General features: G+C 38.5%; 1 protein-coding gene and 1 pseudogene across 2 annotated transcripts in view; one reads left to right on the forward strand and one right to left on the reverse strand.

The window, feature by feature from the left end:
- Positions 1 to 5028: 5028 nt before the first annotated feature.
- Tc2n (tandem C2 domains, nuclear) overlaps positions 5029 to 24477 on the forward strand; it is a 38117-nt gene continuing 18668 nt past the window's right edge. Inside the window, exons 1-6 of one of the 2 annotated variants that reach the window (XM_042692766.1) lie at positions 5029 to 5054; positions 7952 to 8009; positions 11197 to 11356; positions 12496 to 12609; positions 14954 to 15187; positions 23393 to 23560. In XM_042692766.1, coding sequence (XP_042548700.1) covers positions 12543 to 12609; positions 14954 to 15187; positions 23393 to 23560 — 469 coding nt within the window. In that variant the 5' untranslated portion in view covers positions 5029 to 5054; positions 7952 to 8009; positions 11197 to 11356; positions 12496 to 12542. The remainder of the gene's footprint in view (positions 5055 to 7951; positions 8010 to 11196; positions 11357 to 12495; positions 12610 to 14953; positions 15188 to 23392; positions 23561 to 24477) is intronic. The other variant, XM_042692765.1, reaches the window with a different exon arrangement.
- LOC122118923 lies at positions 10687 to 10783 on the reverse strand (annotated as a pseudogene).

The following is a 24477-nucleotide window of genomic DNA, read 5'->3' on the forward strand; positions in this document are numbered from 1 at the left end:
ACATGGCGTCCAGAAGAATGGACTTCAGGGTTGAGTCATTTCTTCCAGTCCATACAGAGTTCATCTGAAATAGATTTCGATGTTCCCCTGCTTCCCTCTTCAGTGGTTCTGGGGCCACTGCCCTGGAATCCTGAGGCAGTCACACAACCTGCTCCATGTGCTTGCACCCTCTTTGAGCCATCTTCTCAGCCTGGAGAATGATGACGTGACTGGGAGAATTCTTGATTGGTTGGTGTTTCTGGGTCCTTTCTTTAATTATTTCTTCCTTTGAAGCCACCCTAGATGCTTAATAGTTTTGTTTTGTTTTTTAAAATTAGGCTTATAGTAAAACTGTCAGCCTCTTGGTACTATACCATTTCATTGATAAGTGAGGTTTGGAGGATAACAATTGTGGGGGAAGGATTTTTGTGCAAGGGTGCTAAGATGATTAGGTCACCATGATTGTTTTGCCAGTCCTGGGGCTTGAACTCTGGGTCTGGGCACTGTTCCTAGCTTTGCTCAAGGCTAGCACTCTACCACTTGAGTCACAATGTCACTTCTGGCTTTTTTTTTCTGTGATTAATTGGATATAAGCGTCTCATGGGACTTTCCTGCTTGGGCTGGCTTTGGACCATGATCCTCTTAGATCTCAGCCTCCTAAGTAGTACAGAGTACAGGTATGAGCCACTGGTGCCCAGCTTATGATTAGGGTTCTTGATGGAGAATCTATGACCATGTATTTTCCCGTTACTATCTTAGTAGTACCTTAGGGATCTGGGAACCCAGGAAAGAAAATGAGGGGGGAGGGAAAGGAACTCAATTCTGTTACGAGTATTGCCTTATTTATTTAACAGTGTGTCCTATAGACTAATGAGCAAACACTTTAAAAAGACATTTAAGAGACTTCAGAGCCTGTCTATTTTTGTCTTTTCTTACTCTTAATATCTATCTGTCCCTAATCTCTAATCAATATCTCAGTCTTAATACCCATTTTTGTCTTTCCTCACCTTAATATATTTTTTTTTTCAGTCCCAGGCTTCAATTCAGAGCCTAGGCACTGTCCCTGAGCTTTTGGGATCAAGGTTAGTGCTCTACTAATAAAGTAACAGCTCCACTTCTGGCTTTTTTGGTGCTTAATTGGAGATAAAAGTCTCACAGACTTTCCTACCCAGACTGGCTCCGAACTGTGATCCTCAGAGCTCAGCCTCCTGAGTTGTTAGGATCACAGGCATGAGTTACTAGTGCCCAGCAAACCTTAGTATCTTCTTTGGTAAAATTTCATACTCTATGTTTTCTCTACAATGCCTAGCTAGACCATATATTTTCTAGATGTTTTATGCAGTCTATATATCATCATTCATGACAATGGTGATCCCAGTAAGTAAACCTATCTAAAAAGGAAGAGTAATTTTTTTTTCTCATGTCACAAGTGAGTGAAGGCTAGTGGTCAATCAGAAGAGCTTTGTTTCATGAAATCACCAACACATAGATTTCCATTTAGGTTCATTATGGTGTCAGCTTTAGCAAGGGTCCACTTGCTTCAGTAATGCTCTAAGGTTAAGGAATGGTAAGAGGGAGGGACTAGAATGAAGGCTCATTTAGTTTTAGTTGTCTAGATCCCGAAGTGAAATCATTTCTGCTCAATTTCCATTGGTTGGAATTAGCTGTCTGGACTTACCTAGATGCAAAGGGAATGAGAAAAAACAGTTGCATGCCCAGTAAGGGGAACTGACATTTGGAGAGCAACTATGAAACTATTGAGACATCACTTTTTTTTTTAGGACTGCATCTGTTATAATGCAAGCACTTAAAAATGTTTGCAGAACAAGTAAATGAAATAAATGAATAAATCTTCATACAATTCTGATTTTAAGTTTTTCTAAGGCAGAAAATAGGAAGGACATTATTTGGAGGAAAGTTGAAATTTCTCTACCACACCCTATTCATATGACTATGAGTATGAAGTTATTTTACAGGTACTCTGAAAATCTATTCCCTTGAAGATATGTTTATATTCATTCAGCAAATATTGGAGTGCTTTGAACCTGTTGTGTGCTATGCCATATGCATAGTGAAAGTAATCATTCCTGCTCATTGGCAATTCAAACTCAGGAACTTGAATGTTCAAGGCAAGCTACTCTACCATTGAGCTACATCCCCAACTCAAGAATCACAATGATCATGCAGTTCCATGATAGTGATATGTGTGGACTGTGGCAGGAACACTGAAAAAGGGCACCTGACTCAGCCAGGAATGGGCCTTTTAGGCTTCATTTTCCAGAACAAGGATACTTCAGCTGAATGAACATGAGATTGCCAGTTGATGCTAATATGTACTAATATGTACAATTTTGACTATTTAGGAGAGAATCATCAGTCTAGTATGTCACAAATGTGTGGCAAAGGATAATGGGAGTCAAGACTGGAGGGAGAGCCCTGGGCTGGTTCATGAAACACTTGTAAAACTGGGATGAGTGAAGAAATAATGCACAGAAATTATAGATGGTGATTACATGATGTTTCTCCCTTGGATGAAAGAATTGATACACAGTCAAATGTAAACAAAACTCATGCCATACCTATTTTTCTCCATAGATTCACTGCAAATAATATATGATTGATAACATTAGGAAGCAAACAAAGACTGTTCAGTGTTGCAATGATAATTCTATGGTAAGAGATTAAACACAAGCAAAGAAAGGCACAATAACACTCATTCATCTCAGCATAGCCTTGATATGAGAGTAGGGCAGAAAAGAAGCCCATTCAAAGAAAAGACAGGAAGTGATTTTGTGGTTTTGCAAAAAACAAAAACCTCTTGTCAACAGAGAGGAGTCTTCTAAAACAAGCTTGTTTTAGATGGACTATGGGAAAAACAACAACTAGGAATAATTCCTCTAGGTCCTGCCCTCAGAACTTCTCATCAGTGAGCATTGTTAAAATTGGTCAGCTAGGGAACTAAGTACTTAGCCCAATTCAGTCAGTAGTTCTTGAGCACCCATGTATGAATTCTTTCTTCATTCATTCAGCCCATTTGAATGACACTTTTGTGTCGTGATCTATATAAGATACTACTAGGAAGTAAAAGATAGGCAAAGATATGATGGTACTGTCCTTGCAAAACTTCAACTAATATATGAATTGAAAGGTTTCTAACCAAAGATATGCTGTACTGAAGGATTAAATTACAACACACATGCACGTATGCCTGCCCCCCTCCATGCACACGCACACACATAAACATATACACTGTAATATTATTTTAAAGTATAACATGAAGATGATACCATCTATATCACAATTGTCAGGATTAAATGAGATGATTCATGTGACAGCTTTGTGTAAACAATACAGAACTTTGCAAACATTGGTGGCAAATTATTGAAGATGAATATGTAAGAACTTTCAAGCAGTGTTTATTAAAGTGTGCTTGTTGAAACATTAATGTCCAAGGGTGGTAACTGACATTTCGCAAGAAGAAAATTCTGTGATCAAGTTTGAGAAAGGTAAGATTAAGGAAAGTAAAGCATGAGTCTTAGGCCTGTCAAATGTGAATGTGTATTGTGAATATTAAGGAAAGCAACCATATGTATCTCTTTCCCCCAAAGTATTGTGATCATCTCTGTATGACCTAGCATGCAAGACTCATTTTGAGAAGACAGCTAGCAGCCTTCACTACAACAAATCCATCAGCTTTTCAAAAATGGAGCTATTCACCATCAGATAATTTAGAAATTCATGGGCTGGGAAGGTGGCTCAGTGGTAGAGTGCTTGCCTCGCATGTATAAGGATCTGGATTCGATTCCTCAGACCACATAAGCAGAAAAAGCTGGAAATGGCACTGTGGCTTAAGTGGTAGAGCACTAGCCTTGAGCTGAAGAGCTGGGGACAGCGCTCAGGCCCAGAGTTCAGGCCCCACAACTGACAAAAAAATGAAAGAAAGAAAGAAAGAAAGAAAGAAAGAAAGAAAGAAAGAAAGAAAGAAAGAAAGAAAGAAAGAAAGAAAGAAAGAAAGAAAGAAAGAAAGAAAGAAAGAAGGAAAGAAAGAAAGAAAGAAAAAAGAAATTTATGCAACTGTTGCCCAAGTAAGGTGTTGAGATGTCTGCTAGGAGCTGTATAAAAGAAAAGGGCCAGCCAACCTTTAGTCAGAGTTAGAGAGGATTCCCACAGAGAATGGATGTGCAAGATGTGGATACATTTAATATTCCTTCCAGGACACTCACTGGTGACACCCTAGTAGCAATGATAAAGCAACAAAAGTGAAGAGACGCGTGCTGAGTGTGAAAGACTCTACAATTAGACGTAAAAAAATAAAAACACTAAAAGTCAAGTGACAATATAAGATAATTTCTCCACTTTGAACAAGAAAAAGGGTTCAGGACCATCTCTGGGAAAAAAACAACTGTTTCCTTCCTGCACATCCAGACAAGTTCATCAGGGTAACAGCTTTCCCTTTGCCCCTTTCGTACCTCTAGTCTCCCTTGTGATTCCCTCAGCACATCCCAAGCTCTGTCTCATTTTTAAACCTCCCTGCTGAGAGCGATTGAGAGCAGCCAGGACAGGAGAACACCGCGGTAATGCCCTTCAGGTGGACCAGCGAGGCCCCGCCCACTTTTCCTCCGGAAGCAGCGCGGATGAGGAGTTGGGGCTACCCGGGAGACTGGGGTGGGGGGAAGTGGGCGGGGAAGGGTGGAAAATACAGTGGAGGCTGTCTATCAGGGTGGTGGTGTGCTGGGCGCGGAGCTAAGAGGGCACTAGAACCTGGAGGGACCCGGCTGTCCCGTGGCCGGACTACCAGGGGGCGGGGCAGATTATAAGGGTCTGAGAAATTTGAGGGGCGGGGCTACCAGGGAAGGGGCGGACCGAAGGGGCGGGGATCTGAGAATCCGAGGGGCGGGGCTATCAAGGGCGGGGCCGATCAGAGGGGAGTTTGAGGAACCTGAGGGGCGGGGCTATCGGGGGCGGGGCGGATCTGAGGGGGGCTGAAGAACCTGACGGGCGAGGCGCGGGCGCGCGCTGGGTGCGGCGTTCCCGCCCGCCGCGAAGGCTGAGCGTTCATTACCTGGAGCAAACAGGTAACCCGCGGCTGTCCGGCGGCGCGGCCTGAGCGCGTGGGGTGGTGGCGCAGCGGGGCGGCACAGCGGGGCTTTCACGAGAGCCGCGCGCGGAAGAGCGGGGAAAGGGCCGCGGGGCCTCGGCGGGGTCGAAGCCGCCGCCGCTCAGGTGCGCTTCTCCGGGCCGCCGCCGCCGCCCTCGCCCCGCGGCCGGGGTGAGGTGCGGGGCGCTGGCTGTGGTGGCCGCGGTCTGTCGGGGCGTCGCGGTTGTCTCCTCTCCAGATGTCGCCGTGGCTGGGTGCGCGCTCATTCCCGGCTCCTCCCGACGCCTGCCCCGCGAGGCCCGAGGGAGGTTTGGGGGAGACCTCGGCCCGCCCTGGGCGGCGGACCCCGGCTCCGCGGGCCGCCAGTGGCTCGGGACTTTGGAGGACAGGGACTTTGGGTCCCCTCGTCTGGGCGAGGTTGGGAGAGAGCTGCGTTTCTGGAAGTTTCTGGAACTTCGGGGAATGACCCCAGAGGGTTAAAAGGCCGCTTTCCCACGCAAACCAAACTACCCTCTGCCCAGCCAGGTGTTAGATTTAACATCGACCTCTTCCATGTTTTCCTGTGCTGTGATTTTCTTCAAAAGCTGCTCTACCTAGGTCTCTCTAAAATCGATTGCTGTTCTACATAGGAATATAGAATGGTTGTCGGATTGTGTGACATCTGGGGACAGACAAGAGAGGGGCCAAACCAAACATTGATCCCTTTAGGATATTAAAATCAAGTATGTAAAAGGATTGCTTTTGTAATCACATTATTCTGGTTCTCACTGCTGGTAGGCAGTTCATTAGAGTGTTTTTCCTGGAAAATGCGGAGAATTAAAGTCCAAAACTTAATTTCCCATTTTGATAGGCAATTTCATCTTGGTATAAAAGTGCTTTATTGGAAGGGAATGTTAATAATGCCTGGCTTTAGAAAAAGATTCGAAGATACTTGCTTTTTAATTTTTTTGGGGGGGAGGGGGTTGTAGTTTTTTTTTTGCTGATGAGTATTTAACCTTCCTGACTGGTAGGGAAACCATAGTACCAATTTGTTGGTGTTTTTTAAAGCCGTTTAACGGGGGGAGGGTCGGAAGCCCAAATCCCCACATTTTAAAGTATGTCTTGGATTCCATTTTCTTCACTAGAATTATAACTATTCATGAGTAAAACTAATTGAGAGTTCAGTTCAGATTAAAGAAAATGAGATTGCAATTCTTGTAGGGCATCTATTTGAGCTGGCTAGGTGGCAGTTGGATTTACTGGTAACAGGTTTTTCTGAAGTCAGGCTCCACTCGTAGATGGGTTTGTGGTGGTTAAGCCTGAAGGGGTGAAAGAAATTGAAATGAGTATAGAATAAAGAGAGGGAGACCAGGATTGGTAGAGACAGCTGAAGAGATTCAGGAGTGATCAGGAACATTTAGAGACTGTGGGGCTCTGGAAACTGATTTGGAGAGGAGAGTTATAAGGAAAGTCTTATCTGGAAGTGATATGGAATCTGGAGATCAGGAAGTTAGGACCTGATTGTCTATTGGCTTTGGGAGTTAGCTTTGGGGGTGGAGGGGGGGCAATTGGCCTCAGCAAACACAATTTAAGTAGAAAGGTAGACGCTAAATTTGAATAATTTTGAAATACAAATACAGGTAAAGAAGTAAGCCTAAAGTAGAATTTGTAAATGAGAAAATCTAGGAGAGGCGACAGCATTGTTAGTAGAGGGAACCCCATAGTAAGATTGGAAAAAAAAATAGGAGTACAGAATAGCTTAGGTCAAAGCACATGGTCTCCTAACATTCTTAATTTCTTGTGGTTAAATCTTAAAGGTGAGAACAGTAGTTGAGTATACTGAATAGCACTCTTGGTTATAAAGGTATTTTATCTGTCCTCACCTAAATCATGAATGTCATTTTTAGTAGTGTTATGGTGTAGTGGGGTCAGGTGTTTTTACTAGTGTTTAAGTCACAATTCTAAACTGTGTTGAACTATCTTTTGTGGCAGCCCAATACTCTGATATTCCTACCTTGTAAGCCCTTTAATTCCTTCTGGTATGTTTCAAAAGTCCCTCTCAAAATCTTATGTTGAGGGGCTAGGAAGGTGGCTCAGTGATAGAGCATTTGCCTTGCATGCATGAGGCTCTGGGTTCGATTCCTCAGCACCACATAAGCAGAAAAAAAAGCCAGAAGTGGCGCTGTGGCTTAAGTGGTAGAGCACTTGCCTTGAACTGAAGAGCTGAGGGACAGTGCCCAGGCCCAGAGTTCAGGCCCCACGACTGGACTAAAAAAAAAAATCTTATGTTGAAGTTGATATTTTGACTAAATCAGAACAGCAATATATATATATATATATATATATATATATAAATTATGACATTGGCTTTGATTATTACATACTCAAGGGAAAATGTTCTTAGTTTAGAATGTGTGTAATGAGTTTTACTTCAGTCTTCATTTTGTTGTCCTAAAATTAAGACCAGTAATTTATTTAGTGGAATATATTTCTTAGGAATAGGAAGAGAATGGTTAAAATAGATCTGAATACCATGTGTTGGTGAGGCTGTAGACCTGGGACACTCATATTGTGCTGGTAGGAATGTAAATCAGTAGCATCTTTGAAAGAGTTTTTTTGCAGTATCTGCTAAATTGAGACATGAATAAACTATGGACTAATATATAGCAAACAAAATTCTAGAAAATGCAAACTCATCTAACATACCAATCTGTATGCCAGTGATTACTTGGCCATGGGTTGTGAGAAAGTAAGGAGGGATAGATTAAAAGGAGGCTTGATGCAGCTTTTTGGAATGATGCATATATTGATATGCTTGGTTGTGATGATACTACTCCAAAATATGCATAAATGACTCATTTAATTGTATGTTTTAAACTTTGACATTTATTATAGGTCAGCCACAACTCAATAATGCTATAAGAAAATATTTGAATGGAAGAAACCGCATCATGTAAGTATATTTACTGTTTTAAAAATACTATAGTTACCTGAGGTGGATAAGATTATGAGTAATTTTGGGCTGAGAAGGTGGCTCAGTGGTAGAGCGCTTGCCTTGCATGCTCGAGGCCCTGGGTTCAATTCCTCAGCACCACATAGCAAAAAGAAAAAAAAAAAGCCGGAGGTGGTGCTGTGGCTCAAGTGGTAGAGCGCTAGCCTTGAGCTGAAGAGCTGAGGGAAGAGTTCAGGCCCCACGACCGAACTAAAAAAAAAAAAAAAAAAAAAAAAGATTATGAGTAATTTTAATTTTCTTTCTTTCTTTTTTTTTTTTTTTTTTTTTACCAAAACCATGTATTGTTATTCTGTTCTATATCTATCAATTAGAGCTGCTGAGTTCCAGCTGTAGTCCTAGCACCATACAGTGTGCTAAGCAAGAGAGAGAGAATACAAGATTATTTCTTGATAGTTCACATGGAAAATAGAACAATTTTATGAAACACCAGAAAAATATTCAGCTTCTTTTAAAAATTATAGTGGCATTTAGAGATGAAAGAAAATTAGTTTGATCTGGGTGATTAATGAGTGCCTCCTCTAATATACTGGCCTTTGAAAATACATACATTTTTAAAAAATTTGCATCAGTTACAAGATAGGCTGAAAAGATGCCATTTATGATACACAAGCAAATAATGCAGGCATACTGAATAAGACATGTTAAGAATTTATATAAGGGTAACTAAAAATCTCTTGAAGGTGCAAAGATAGACTTTAACAAATGGAAAGAAATACTATGTTGTGGGTAAGAAGACAATATCCTTAGAGGTCAGTTTTTCCAAAATTTATAAGTTTAACATGACTCCAATTAATCTTTTTCCTTTTAAAGCTAGAGCAGATTCCAAAAGTAATTTGCAAGAGTAGCTGAGAAAATACAGCAAGTGAAAGAACAGTTAGGATGATTAGTCCAGATACATGGTTTTTATTTGTTTGGGTTTTTTCTGCCAGTTGTGAGGCTTGAACTCAGGGCCTGGGTGCTGAGGGCTAATGCTCTACAACCTTGAGCAATAGCAGTTGGAGATAAGGGTCTCTGGGCCCACAAGACAGTATATTTACAACTTCGGGGAGGAGGTGAGGGAAGGGATAGTGGGAGAACAACAAGGGAGGGGGTAACACGGTTCGACAAGAAATGTACTCATTGCCTTACTCATGTAACTGTAACCCCTCTGTACATCATCTTTACAATAAAATAAAAATTTAAAAATCCTTCCATAATTAATAAACCCATAAATGGCGGCGGGGGGGGGGGGGGGGGGAGAGATTATAGGGAGTTTTCTGCCCAGGCTGACTTTGAACCACATCAGATCTTAGCCTCCTAAGAAGCACAAGTGGCTGGCTCTGTTACATGCGTTAAGCCTTTAATTAAAGTGGTGTATGTGTACAGGAATAGATCAACTGAAGAAAAAAGAAAATGCAGGGAAAAAAACTTCATTGCATATGGAAATTTAGTGTGATAGTAAAGGAAGCATCCTGACATCAGTGGAGAAAGCATGACATTTTTATGGTTTTTTTGGTCAGTCATGGGCCTGAACTCTAGGCCTGGGTGCTGTCCCTCAGCTCTTCAGCTCAAGGCTAGCACTCAACCACTTGAGCCACAGCGCCACTTCTGGCTTTTTCTGCTTATGTGGTGCTGAAGAATTGAACCCAGGGCCTCAGGCATGCAAGGCAAGCACTCTACCACTGAGCCACCTTCCCAGCCCGCATGACATTTTTAATATGTGATACTGGGAAAAGATAGACTTGCTTCATTTCTCAATTTGTGTACCAAGATGATTACAAAAATCCACATTAAGTACTATAAGGAAATACATGTGTTTATAACCTGTAGATGGAGAAAACTGAATTGATTCAGTAACAAAAAGGAAAAACATAGATGAGTATGATTATTTATGTATATGCTTATATATCCAAACTCTAAAACTTCCTGGGTGTCAACGTATGTGATTGGGCAGTCCATACCATGAAATTGTCTCATGCATAAAATTACCTTCCAATTTTATAGGTGTAGAAGAAACACAATTAAATTTCAAGGTTATACTTGGTTTCCATACCCAAAATAGCTGCAGGACTACCTGCAGGTAGTCCAAAATTCTAAGGTTTCCAATATCCTAAATGTGTCTGGTCCCAAACATTTCAGATAAGAGATATCTGTATTTATGAATATGTTTGCATATAGTACACACACATGTGTACACATATATGCATACACATGTACTTTTCAGAGCAGAAAACACAGTAATCAAAAAAGGCATGATACACTGGAAGAATGTCACATATGATGATTAGTGAGTTAATATCTGAACAATATAAATACTAAAAATCATGAAGAAGGGCTGTGAAGGTGGCTCAGTGGTAGAGTGCTTGCCTCGCATATACAAGGCCCTGGGTTTGATTCCTTATCACCACATAAACAGAAAAAGCTGGAAGAAGTGGCACTGTGGCTCAAGTGGTAGAGCGCTAGCCTTGAGCTGAAGAGCTGAGGGACAGCACCCAGGCCCAGAGTTCAAACTCCACAATCAACAGCAACAAAAATAAATTTTTTTTAAAAAATCCTGAAGAAAAAGTCCAATGGATTTAAGAAAAGATGAGCAGGAAATACTGAACATAAAAACATTGGTTAGATGTTTCCTTTTCCATGTCAGATGGGTAATGTGCCCACCTTGTAACAAGGTTTAGAGCGAGGCACATGCCACATGAGGACCCATTTATCACGCTTATGAACTGGAAAAGAATCATGGTTAGTTTTATATTAGAAGATACATGGGCAAAAGTCCAGTATTTAAACAACACATTTTATTGGTGACAGAAACAAGTACTGTCACACATTGCTATTGAGAGTGAGAAATGGTATCACTTTAGGGAGAAATTTAACAACACATTAGGGAGAAATTTAACAACACAAGCAAAATCACACATATATACCTACTGCCCTTATAGCTGATTATCTTATAGCTCTAACACCATTATTTCTAATAGCAAATGAGTCAAGAACAAATCTGTTTTTATCTTAGGTTATACTGAACTATAAAATTGAAGCCTTAGGGGAAATTTGATCACTGAGTAGTTGTCCATGTTTGTTTTATAATGTCATTGTGATTTTCTTGGAAAACTTTTAGAAATGTTTAATATGTTATAATCTATTACAGATACTGTTTTAGTACTTCATGTGATGAATGCTCAGCCAATCAGAGCCTCACAAAGTTAACTCCTGGGTCCTTCTGCCACATATTTTAAAGATTACTACTTACATACTTATGGATGAAATTATCTGATTGGAATTTATTTCAAAATAACCCAAAGGACAGGGTAAGTGGGGAGGTGGTGGTGAAATAAGATTTGCTATGACTTGATAATTGTTTAATCTGGATAATTTGAGTTTCATGATCCTGTATTCTTTTGCATATGTTTGAAATTTACTACAAAAATGAATGTAGGGGCTGGGTTCTGTCCCTGAGCTCTTTTGCTCAAGGCTAATGCTCTACCACTTGGAATCGTAGCACCACTTCTAGTTTTTGAGAGATTACTTAGAGATAATGGGGACTTGGGGACTTTTCTGCCCAGGCTAGCTTCAAACCACAATCACCACATCTTAGCCTCTTGAGTAGCTAGGATTACAGGCAAGAGTCACAAGTGTCTGGCTCTGCAACATGCTTTAAGCTTTTAATTAAAGTAGTATGGGTTTAAATGGGTTTAAATACAAATTTAAGTGGGTATAAATGAAGAGAATACATTTAGAACAGAGATACTGAATCCAGGGTGGAAATTAGACATAAAGTTCATATATACCTCTTATTCCTGGTAAGTGTAAAACTTGCTCCTTTCAATTGTATTGTGTCTCATTAGTATTGTCTATCTGTATGAGACACGTTTTTGTTTAGTTAATTGGTTTTTTTTGTGTGTGTGCTAGTTCTGGGACTTGAACTTAGGATGTTAGCACTGCCCCTTGAGCTTTTTTCTCTATGGTAGTGCTCTGCCACTTGAGCCATACAGTTCCACTTCTGGCTTTTTGTTAGTTAATTGGTAAGATGAGTCTCGTGGACTTCCCTGTCATAAAGTGTGTACATATCTGTTTATTGGCCCTAATATAGGACTTTAGATTATCAAAATAATTGGTCTTGTGAAAATGAATTTTTTTCTTGAACTTGTTATGCGTGTCTGATTTTCTTTCAAATTTTAGATGCAGAATTAGGTATATCAAACGTGTTGATGGGATTTTTTCCAGGTTTTAACATTGAAATTTCTTGTTGGGTAATTTTTAAGCCTTCCATTTTTAATAACTTACAAGGATCTAAATGTTATATAAAATTATGTTTGGGAACAGTATTTTCCTTCTTAAATATTTCTTCAGAGCTCAAATTATATATTACAAAAATAGATAATATAATTTATTTAGTGGTATCTAATGACCTCAAGCATAATGGTTTTAATTTGCTTTCTGTCAACAGGTTGATATTAAAATTGAAAGTTTATTGGATATTAGAAATTGAATGTAATGGCAACAGAATTTATCAAGAGTTGTTGTAGAGGATGTCTCTATGGTGAAACAGAAAAGCAGAAGAGTAAGTTTTGATTTCAGTGCACATTTACTACTAAGTAAATGCCTTTGTTTGTGGCATTTTGTATTATAAAGATAAATTAGGGGTTGAGCACCATAGTTCAAGTCTGTAAGCCTACCTACTTGTGAAGCAGAGATTGTAGGGTCACAGTTTGAGGCCAATTTAGGTAAAAGTTCATGAGATTCCATCTCAACAAATGATTTTATATAGTGGTGCATACCTGACATTCCAGTGACACAAGGAAGTATAAGTAGAAAGATGGAGGCCTAGGCTAGCCTGGAAATGAATCAAGACTTTACCTCAAAAGAAAAAGAAATAAAAAAAAAGAGGAGCTTTAGTTATGGATCAAGTGGTGGAGCATCTACCAAATATGAGGCCCTGAATTCAGTTCCCCCCCCAAAAAAATTAGGAATATTTTCTAAGTTTGTAGTAATTACATTTTTATTCACCCTACAAATAATACTAGGTTTACATGGTGTTGGTCTATTACCTTCTCTTCACTTGTGCAGTTTAGGAACCTATGTCATTTTAGAGAGAAATGGGACATTTAAAGTGCTACCATAATATTTTGATGTAGTATATGAGAGACCCTTACCTTCTTCTTAGAATTTGTGTACACATTTAAGACTCATATTAACCAGTTGTACTGATAATAAGGCATACTAGGACAGTATTCTAGAACTCACAAATCCTGTGGTGCATAGTGAAAAGACAGAAGTCAACCCAAAAGACACACAGGACATCAACATAACTATAAAGAAAATGGAAAGAAGATTTGCCACGGAAGCCTGAATAGGATATTAGCAGAAGAAAGTAAGAGAACGGACAGGTATATGGAATAATGGATACATATAGGAAGAGAGGTGTGTTAAGGGGACAACATGTACTCTGACAAATGTTTTGGTATAGAAACAAAAATTCAATTTATGTCTATAGTACGTTTCTATGTACTATATAATACATATATGTACTTTTTCAAGTGAGGAAGAAGCCCATAAATTTATTAAGATCCACAGTTCTCAATCCCTAGAGATTTTGTTATTGCTCTAGGATTGGAACCTTATTTTTCTTTGGATCTACAAAACTTAGTCCACAAAACTTCCTACTATATTTGAGCATGAAGGTGTATTAGTGGATTTTCTGATGCCACTACACAGACTGGACAAATTTTTATGAAAAGAGGTTTATTTTGGCTTCAGTTATGGAGGTCCAAGCCAAGCAGCAGGATCTAGTGATGGCCTTCTTGCTGGTAAAGCCGTAAAGCAGTACACCTTACAGGGCATCATATGGTGAAAACTCAGAATGAACATGTGTGTCTATGTCTCTGTCCAGCATTCAATGGTAAGGACTCCTATGGTGTTATCTAATCTTATTAATGCCACAAAGGCCCCACCTATGAACATATATTTGGTTTAAGTTTCCACCCTCTTACAATGAAGATTAAACTTTAACACAGGAAGTTCTAAGAGACACTTTCAAATCACATCTAATCTATATTAGAAAGCTTTTTTTTTCACATTAAAACATTTCATAATAAGCCATGCTGGTGGTAGTTCATGCCTGTAATCCTAGCTACTCAGGAGGCTGAGATCTGAGCTGAGGATCACATTCAAAGCCTGCTTAGGCAGGACGTCTGTGAGACTCCTATCTCCAATTAACTACCAGAAAACTGGAAGTGGTGCTGTGGCTCAAGAGCTAGAGCACTAGCCTTGAGCTGAACAGCTCAGGGACAGTGCTTAGGCTCAGAGTTCAAGCCCCACCACTGAAAAAAAAATCATAAATTCCTATACTGTAGTAATTACATTTTTATTCACCCTACAAATAATACTAGGTTTACATGGTGTTGGTCTATTACCTTCTCTTTTCACTTGTGCAGTTTAGGAACCTATGTCATTTTAGAGAGAAATGGGACATTTAAAGTGCTACCATAATATTTTGATGTAGTATATGAGAGACCCTTACCTTCTTCTTAGAATTTGTGTACACATTTAAGACTCATATTAACCAGTTGTACTGATAACAAAAATTTCTAACTTGAAAGTATTTTGAGTTAACTAAAAACATTTTTTTTCCTCAGTAAACACTGGTGGAAATAAGATTCATTAAAAACAGCTTTATCATTCTGATAAAAAAAAATGCAATGTACTTTGACAAAGTGTATTAATTGCTCTAATATTGGCTGGCAAAAATTACAAAAACATTTGATAGGACCCATAAGTAGTTTCTGCATCAGAATTTCTTAAAGAATTATTAAAATAGTACCAAAGAATTCTAGGCTTAAACTGTTATGTGTAACTATATACATATTTATGACTTTTTCTTTTATTTTTTCCTTTTGTTTGTGTAGTTTCTGTGGGAAGAGACTTTGAAGTATCAGTCTCAAATAGCCCAAGAACTGCTATCTGTGTACCTCCATTGGCCGCTACTTCTGTAAAGCCCCAGGTTGGCTGTACTGAGGACTACTTGCTCTCCAGGTTACCATCTGATGGCAAAGACGTACCATTTGTGGTGCCCAAGTTTAAGTTATCTTATATTCAGCCCAGGACACAAGGACCTCATCCACCTCTGGAAGAACTTGAAGGTAAACAATAAAGTGGTAGGATTTAAAATTCAACAAAATGTTGTTTATATATATCTTGAATCTGAAATTTTTGTTTTGTTTTGTTTTGCCAGTCCTGGGACTTGAACTCAGGGCCTGTGCACTGTCCCTGAGCTTCTTTTGCTCAAGGCTATAGCACTCTACCACTTGAGCCACAGTGCCACTTCTAGCTTTTTCTGTGTATGTGGTACTGAAGGATCAAACCCAGGGCTTCATGCTTGCTAGGCAATCACCTACCATTAAGCCACATTCCAGCCTGAATGTAAAATTTCTATAAAAAGTATAACTTGCTTTTTATATATCTTTTTTTTTTTTTTAAATTTTATTTTATTTTATTTGAGAACATACTGTACAGAGGGGTTACAATTACATGGGCAGGATAATGCATACATTTCTTACCCAGCATTGCAGCCTCCTCCTTTGTTTACCCTTCACCTCCCTTCCCAGCCTCCCCCCTCCCCCCCACCCAATCATACCCCCCCTCCCCCCCACCCACACCGACATTGTAAAGCTGGTTTTGACATGACATTTTGTACTTCTCATTGTTGCAACAGGTCCACCTGAATCCTTAAACGACTTGTTTGTCCCCATCTCCTCCACATGTTATACTGACATCAAATGTAGTGAAAGCAGGGGTTACACTGTGGGGGAGGGACATACAAAGCAACCAAGAAATAATCTTATAAATGCGTTAGAAACACATGCATGAAAGAAACAAAAACATTAAAATACATATTTGAGGGTTCGTTTTCCTAACATCACATTCTCTGACTTTTTCCGCTTGACTCATACCTATACTAGATGTTGCAAATAAGGGAAACCATGGGACCTATGTTTCTTTGGGCCTGGCTTACTTAATATAATTTTTTCCAAGCCTTTCCATTTCCTAACAAATGGGGCAATGTCATTCTTTCTGATGGAGGCATAGAATTCCGTTGTGTATATATACCACATTTTCTTGATCCATTCATCTACTGAGGGACATCTGGGTTGGTTCCATATCTTAGCTATGGTAAATAATGCTGCAATAAACATAGTTGTGCTGGTAGCTTTAGTGTGGTCTTTTTTGTAAATATTAGGGTAAATGCCCAAAAGTGGGATTGCTGGGTCACTTTTTAATATATCTTATCTTTCTGTAGAGGAGCTTATGTCTTGTGGTTTCAAAATATCCCATTATGAAATATGGCCACAATATAACCTATATGTGTATAGGTTTTGCTTTCATGTAAAGGAATAATTACATGCCTTGATCTTCCTTCACACTTTAAGAAAGAAATTTGATCAGTAAACAGAGGAATAGGTATAGCTTCTTATCAGCTATTTTCTAAAACTTGGTGCAATGAGAAATAAGGAAACAAGTAGTTTATCTTTCTACACTAGCCTATATTTCCCAACTAAATGGCTATGTGAAAAAGGTAATTCATTGACTATAGTCTGACATGCTAATGAGGATAAGAGGAAGGAATATGTAACTCTCATTTATTTTCTGTGCTGGTTCTAGGGCTTGAACTCAGGGCCTAGGTGCCATTCCTAAGTCTTTTTTTTTTTTTTGGTCAAGGCTGATCCTCTACCACTTGAGCCATAGCTCCACTTTTTGGCTTTTTTGGAAGTTAATTGAAGATAAGAGTTTGAATTTTCCCTCTCAGGCTGACTTTGATCTCAATCTCTTCAGTAGGTAGAATTACAGGCATGAGCCACCAGTGCTTGGCAAAGGTATAACCCAATTTGATCTCAAACCCTTGATCCTTCTGCCTCATCCTCCTCATTGATTATTGGTGTGCACCTTCAAAGCTGGCTGTAGCTCTTATTTTAAATAATTTGTGTTAGTGTATTTAAACACTGTCGATTATAGTGGCTTCCCTGTAACTCTCAAAATTAAAAGTTTCAAATATACAGAAAAATGTAAAGATCTTAATAGTGTTACCTGTGTGTTCACTTCTTAGATTCATTTATTAACATTTTTACTATACAAGCATGCACGTGTGTGTGTGTGTGTGTGTGTGTGTGTGTGTGTGTGTGTGTGTGTGTGTGTGTGTGTGTGTGTGTGTGTGTGTTGTGTGTTTGTGCCCAGCCTGGGGCTTGAACTCAGGGCCTGGATGCTTTCCCTGAGCTACCATTCTTCTTGAGCCACAGTTCCACTTTTGGCTTTTTGGTGATTAGAGATAAAGGAGTCTCCTGGGCTGCCCTGCTTGGGCTGGCTTCGGACTGCAATCTCAGCCTTGACATTTTAGAGTAAATTGAAGACATCAGTACACTTCCTTGTTATATAACATATATATATGTTATATAAATATGTACTATGTACATACATATTTACTGAAGTTCAGTGATCTTTTTATATATCTTTTGACAACAATCTTATACACAATGAATTGTCCCAGTGCACACTTGTTGAATGTTATACATTTTTTTTGAATTTAAAATGTATCTTTGTTGAATACTGACATTATAGTATACAAATAATATATTGCAATTGTCTGTTAAGACCAGTGCCTCTGTGTTGTCCCTGAGCTTTATTTGCTTAAGGCTAGTGTTCTTCCATTTTAAGCCACTTCTGGTTTTTTGGTGGTTAATTGGAGATAAGGATCTCATGGATTTTTCCTGTTTTTTCCTCATATCTCAGTCTCATGAGTGCTAGGATAAGGAGCTTGAGCTACCAGAGCTTGATCTTTGTTTTCTTTAGATTGTAAATTCATGGTCGCTTGCCCCTATTATTTCCATTCTGCTTTTAAGCTTAACTAGTGGATATTTTCTTTCAGATATTGCATGTTTCAGTTCTAAAATTCATATATTCATAGGTTTCATTTCTCTTCCAATTTCCCATTTTTACATTATTACAAATCTGTTTTCTTTCATGTGGTTTATCTTTGCTCATTTCAAACATCTATACATCTAGATTTAGGTACTGTTGACTATCTTCTTTTTTTTTTTTGAGGATGTATTTTCCAGCATCTTTCTAAAGCATGTGATTTTCATGTTCCGTAATTTTGTGTTCTGGACATTGATTGTTACGTGGTCAAGACTACATTTGATTACGTTAATCTGAGAAGTCATGTTTTCTCTCCTTTCTGTCTGTCCTTCCCTCTCACTCACTCTTTGCCTTTCTCTGTCTTTCTACCAGATGTATAACTTGGTTGAACTTAAACTACAAATTCAACCCTTGGATGGTTGTTCAGGTATTAGCCATATATTTGAGCCCATTTTCTTTGCAGAATTTGGGACATGCTTCTTTCCAGGATTCTCACCTTTCTTTCCAATGGCTCTGGATGCCTGGTTTGCTGTACTATGGTTTATTTGCCAGTTTGCTATTGGAGTGTTATATACCCTGCATGGTGTCAGCTTTGGCCTACACTCAAGCTAAAAATAATCAAAAACAGATAACTTTATACTGTTTCTTTTTTTCCAAGAGTAACTCCTGTCAAAAATCCATACTGTTAGCTGGGCGCTGGTGGCTCACGCCTGTAATCCTAGCTACTCAGAAGGCTGAGATCTGAGGATCATGGTTCAAAGCCAGCCCAGGCAGGAAAGTGAGACTCTTATCTCCAATAAACCACCAGAAAACCAGAAGTAGCTCTGTGGCTCAAGCAGTAAAGCGATTGCCTTGAGCTGAAGAGTGCAGGGACAGTGCCCAAGCCCAGAGTTCAAGCCCTTCGACCGACCTACCAAAAAAAAAAAAAAAAACCCACAGTTTTTCTAGGCTCTGCAGTGTCAATAGAGATTTGTTTGTTTTCTGTTTTTCTCCAGAGTTTATCTCTAAGGGAGGATAAGTCTAGAGGAAGAGATTTTTCTGTGTGGGTACGGATCCTGGGGCTTGAACTCAGGGGTGGGCGCTGTCCCAGGACCTGAGGCAAGCACTCTGCCCTTAAGCCACAGCTTCTGGCTTTTTGGTGGTTAATTGGAAATAAGAGTCCCAAGAACTTTGCTGCCCAGACTGGCTTCCAACTGTGATCCTCAGATCTCAGCATCCTGGGTAGCTACTGGCACCTGGAGAGATTTTGTTTTGTTTTGTTTTACTTTACAAAAAGGGAAAGATGGATCTTCCATTTTATTATACACATATCAAGTGTATCTCAAAACAATTATTTAAAAGATTCTGGCTTAAAAGGTATGCTAATTCATTTTTTCTTTCATACTTGTTAAAAAGCAAGTTTCACAATCTTTTATTCATATCAAATATTTATGAATGTGTTTTCATATTTATTGCTTTTTAATGGATCTACAGTATTTCATCATATGGATGAGCCATTATTTAATAAGTAGTCTATTTCAAGACAACTTATTAGGGTGCAGTATGTGTTTTCCTAATCAGGAAAAAAGTAAGAAATAGCAATATATGGTCATTTTTCTTTTGCTTTTTTCGTTACGCTCACTACAAAACAAATTGCCTTTGGAGTCAAGTGAATGAGAAATTGGTTATTCTTAAATTAGAGGTCAATCAAGGGTGTTGTGTCACCATCTAGTTTTAATATATTAGAGAAGATTTACTTCAAAAAGTTTAGACTCAAGAAGAAAGCTCTCTTGGAACCTAATCATAATATTTGTGTGCATATATGCATTGCATGTATGAATGATAGATTGAGATGAAGAAGAAAATTTTGAGAAGATGGACCACTATCGCTGAGGATTAAAATTGTCTCAGGTATTAGAGATTTATTCCTTTGCACTGTTTACTTGTTGATTGTCTGATCCAGTCTGTTTTGATATCAGACTTTAACGCTACCATTTTGTTGTTCTTTATCACATATTTTACTTGTTCATTAGTAGTACATATTCTGAATTTAAAAATGAATTTATTTTTATTTTGTCAGTCGTGGGGCTTGAACTTTGGGTCTGGGCGCTATCCCTTAGCTCTTCAGTTCAAGGAGAGCACTCTACCACTGGAGCCACAGCACCACTTCTGGTTTTCTGAGTGGTTTATTGGAAATATGAGTCTCCTGGAGTTTCTGGCCCGGGCTGGCTTTGAACTGTGATCCTCAGATCTCAGATTCCTGAGTAGTTAGGATTACAGGTGTGAGCCACCGATGCCCGGCTAAATATGAATTTTGAAAGTTGTACATAGTCAGAAACTTTGCATTATTTACTGCACTGTGGGTTAGTACACTGAGATAAAATTTCACCAGAATCTGAAAAATGATACCAGTGTATACCATATAATGGGAAAATTGCAATTGTTTAGTGATTTTTCTAAAGAAAAAATGAAATGAGAAAACTGTATTCTTTTTTAGATGTAGGTTATCAAAGTGGTAAGTTATCTCTGGTATTCCTACTCTTGAGAGTTCTAATGATCAGTGTTACTATAACAAGGACTGTCCTAGCAATGTTGTATGCTAGCTACTGAAAAGTTAGAAGTATACAGACAATAGCTCAGGAATCACAGCTTCTTGGCACCCTTCTGCCTCTGTGCTGTTCTTGAATTATATACAGTGGTGTTTGAACCAGGAGGATAAGAAATCACATCTCCTTCTCAATATTTTTCTTTTCTGAATTCAATGCAAAATCATCTTATTATTTAGCTTAATTCAGAAAGTATCATTTTATACAGGGTGTTCCAATTTAAAGTAGAACAAAAATAATTAAAAGATGACATTGTATGCCTCTGAATTTTTTATGCCTATATGTTGTTTCCAGTACAACTATTCTCCTTCAAAGGAATTTTATGAATACCTTTTCCCTTAAGTTGTGAGAAATCATTCACATGTAGGAAAATGTCCTAGCCAGAAACATACAGCTTGGTGATTTGTTGCAAAGTAAAACACCTGTAAGTCATCACCCAGGTAAAGAAATAGTGTTACCAGATACTCCAAAGCTCCCCTCTTTCCTTTTTAGTTATTCAGAGTAATCAGTATCACAATTGTTGTCATTCTCCTGTTTCTTACCACCAAAGCACATATTCCTAAATATTGTGCCTTAATATTTTTGTTTTCTAACCTTTATCTAAATGGCCTATTCAGTATGTATTCTTTTTTGTGGGTTATTATTGAACACCCTATTTATGTGTGAGATTCATTCAAGTCATTGGTAGTTTTAGTTTGTTTTCATATCTGTACATAATGTATTACAGTATATAACTGATTCTAGATGGCATGCAATACAGTAGTGCTTTTGTGTAGCATATTGTTAGGTATTTTATGCAACAATCCCACACTGATTTTTGTCTGTTTTCCTGTTGATGGTATTTGAGTCTATCAGTTTGGGCCACTATAGAGAGTGATACTCGTGACCTTTTTCAGATACTTCTCTAGTGCATGTGTAAAGCAGTTTCAGCTGTGTTTGGAATGGCATTGTATGTCCACAGGGCATAAATATGTCAGTGTTAGTAGAATTCACCAAACTGTTTTCCACAGTGATTACATCAGAGTTACATTCCCACCAGCAGAATGTAATACTTTATAGTCAACACTTTCTTGTCAACACTTGCTATTATCTGAGTTTTACCCATTCTGCTGAGTGTCTGTCCTTTTACTGATTTATAGTGGTTCTTCATATAGTCTAGATACAAACTGTTTGTCAGTTATGTTGTACCATGTGTCTTCTCCTTTGTACTCTCTAAAATAGTATATTTCAACAAACAGAATTTTTTAAGTTATTGAGTAACTTAAACTGGCCCTCCACTGTGTAAGAGCCCTTAGCTAGCCACTTGAGCCATTCCTTCATCTCACAGGGCTCTAGGTCACTTTTAAGATAGAATCTCCCTTTTTGCCTGGGCCAACCTGAAACTACAGTCTTCCTAGCTATGCCTGTTGTTCAGCTGGCATTAGGCATGGATCACTACTCCCAGCATATCTGTTGCGATAGATCTCACTAGCTTTTGCCTAGCCTATCTTTGAACCTTCCTGATCACTACTTTACAAGTAGTTGGAATTGCAAGTATGAACCACTATGCCTGTGATTAATGTGCTCTGTGTTCCATTTCAGAACCCTGTCCTAAGGCAGTGAAAACTGTCTTACATGTCACTTAAATATAGAAGTCTTATTATTTTGCTTATAACATTTAATTTGAACTATCAACCCATGTAATTAATTTTTACTAATATTAAGTGAAACCTTATTTTCTTTCCACATCAGTATCCAATTGTCTTTAGCACTTGAGTTTCGGTTCATCCTTTCCCTGCTACTGAGCAGGGTTACTGAGACCATATATCAGGTGCCCATAAAATGGTATCTCAGGGCTTTCTTTTCTGTTCCATTAATCTGTTTGTCATGATGTCAAAATTCTGTTTTTAACACTCAGAAGAATAAATTTTTCAGTTTTTTTGGGGGAGGGGTTGTTTATTTTGTTTTTACTGAAGATTATTTTTTTGGCTGTTCTTGGTCCTTAGTCTTTCCATAAATAGTTTCTGTACACATTTTTGTTACTTGATTTCCAACTTAATTGCAACTTTAATTATGGTTAAAAAAAAAAAAAGAAAAGCCTGTACTTTGAATGATTTCAGTCTTTTCAAATATCACAACTCTTCAGTTTATCTCAGTATGTGGTCAGGGTTTTTTTGTTTTGTTTTGTTTTTTTAATTCCAGTACTAGGGCTTGAACTCAGGATCTTGAGCTTTTGCTTGCATTTTTGGTCACAGCTGGTATTCTACCACTTGAGCCATGCACCCACTTCTGGCTTTTTGCTGGTTAATTGGAGATAAGAGTCTCTTAAATTTGTCTGCCTGCCTTCAGATCTCTTCCCCCACATACCAGCTTCCTGAGTAACTAGTCATCGGTGCTCAGATAGTGTTGGTTTTTGTAAAAGTTGTGTCTTCTTAAAAAGGGTGGATCTAAAAACAAAATATTTTTGTTTAAAAGATGTCTTATAATGTTAAGTTAAAAAAAATAAGGAAAAGCTCAGGTTACAAAACAGAAAATTATCTGTAGAGCAACAAAAAGGGGGAAAAAATCATGTGTAGAGATGTCACAGTGAAACTCCCTCATTACAAATGTATGTTCACTCAAAAAATAAAAATAAAATAAAAATTCTAAAATTTACCAGACTGTCTTAACAGCAGGATTCCTGGTCCTATCTCACATATAGTAACTTTACACAGAACCTCATAAAAGGATACTGATTTTTTTCCTTTTAGCTATGAAGGGTGTGTGATTTAATGTTACCTGAGACAAAACTGTTTTTCCTTTGTGTGTACCAGGTTTTGGCTTACAACTCTTCTCTAAAGGATATTGTAAAATGTTAGAAACATTTGCTTTCAGGATCTGCCAGAGCATCTTTTGGAGATCGAAAGGTAGAACTTTCCAGTTCATTACAGCATGGTTCCAGCTATGATGTGTACAATCCCTTCTACCTGTATCAGAGCATCTCACCTGACTTGAGCCGGCGCTTCCCTCCTCATTCAGAAGTGACAAGACTGTATGGGTCAGGTATAAAACCTTTTTGTGCTTTTCCTCTGTGTTTCTCCTTAAAAATTTTAGAAATCAGCCAGGCGCTGGAGGCTCACACTGGAGATCTAAGGATTGCAGTTTGAGGCCAGCCTGAGCAGGAAAGTGTGAGACTCATCTCTATTAACCATCAGAAAGCCAGAAGTGGCTCTGTGGTTCAGAGTGGGATAGCACTAGCTTTGAACAGAAGAGCGCAGGGACAGCACCCAGGCCCTGAATTCAAGCCCCATGATTGAGAAAAAAAATTAGAAATCAAATTGTCTTCTAAGACTCTGTCAGAAATTATTTGTATTATTAAAAATTTATGGAAGGTTGACATTGTCCAAAAAGAATTGTTCCTTTAAGTTATTTCTATAATTGTGACCCCTCTGTACATCCCCTTTATAATAACAAAAAAATTATAGCTGGGTATAGTGTCTTATATCTATATCCTAACTACTTAGGAAGCTGCGGTCCAAGAATTGTGGTTTGGAGCCACAGACAAATCCAAAAGATTCATCTCAGTTAACCAGCAAAAAACTAGAAGTAGTGATGTGACTCAAGTAGAATAACGTAAATGGAGAATACCAAGCAAGAAAGAACTCAAGCCCCAGTACCAGTACACACGTATACACACAAATTTTAAGTATCGTAACTTCTTTGTAGTAGTATATTAATATAATTATATTAATGTAATTAATAGAATGAGAGAAGGAAATAAGGGAGACTGACGAAAACAGTGTCATTGATAAAGATGCATTGTACTTGTAACCTGACTTATGAAATTCTAACCTTATGAAATTGTAACCAACTTAATGATATATATATGTGTGTGTATATATATAAATATATATATATATATATATTTATTTATTTTTGGCTGGTCATGGGCCTGAACTCTGGGCCCTGGGCAGTGCCCC

This window comes from Dipodomys spectabilis, unplaced genomic scaffold (assembly GCF_019054845.1).
Source record: "Dipodomys spectabilis isolate Male_0828 unplaced genomic scaffold, ASM1905484v1 ptg000157l, whole genome shotgun sequence".
NCBI classification, from domain to species: domain Eukaryota; kingdom Metazoa; phylum Chordata; class Mammalia; order Rodentia; family Heteromyidae; genus Dipodomys; species Dipodomys spectabilis.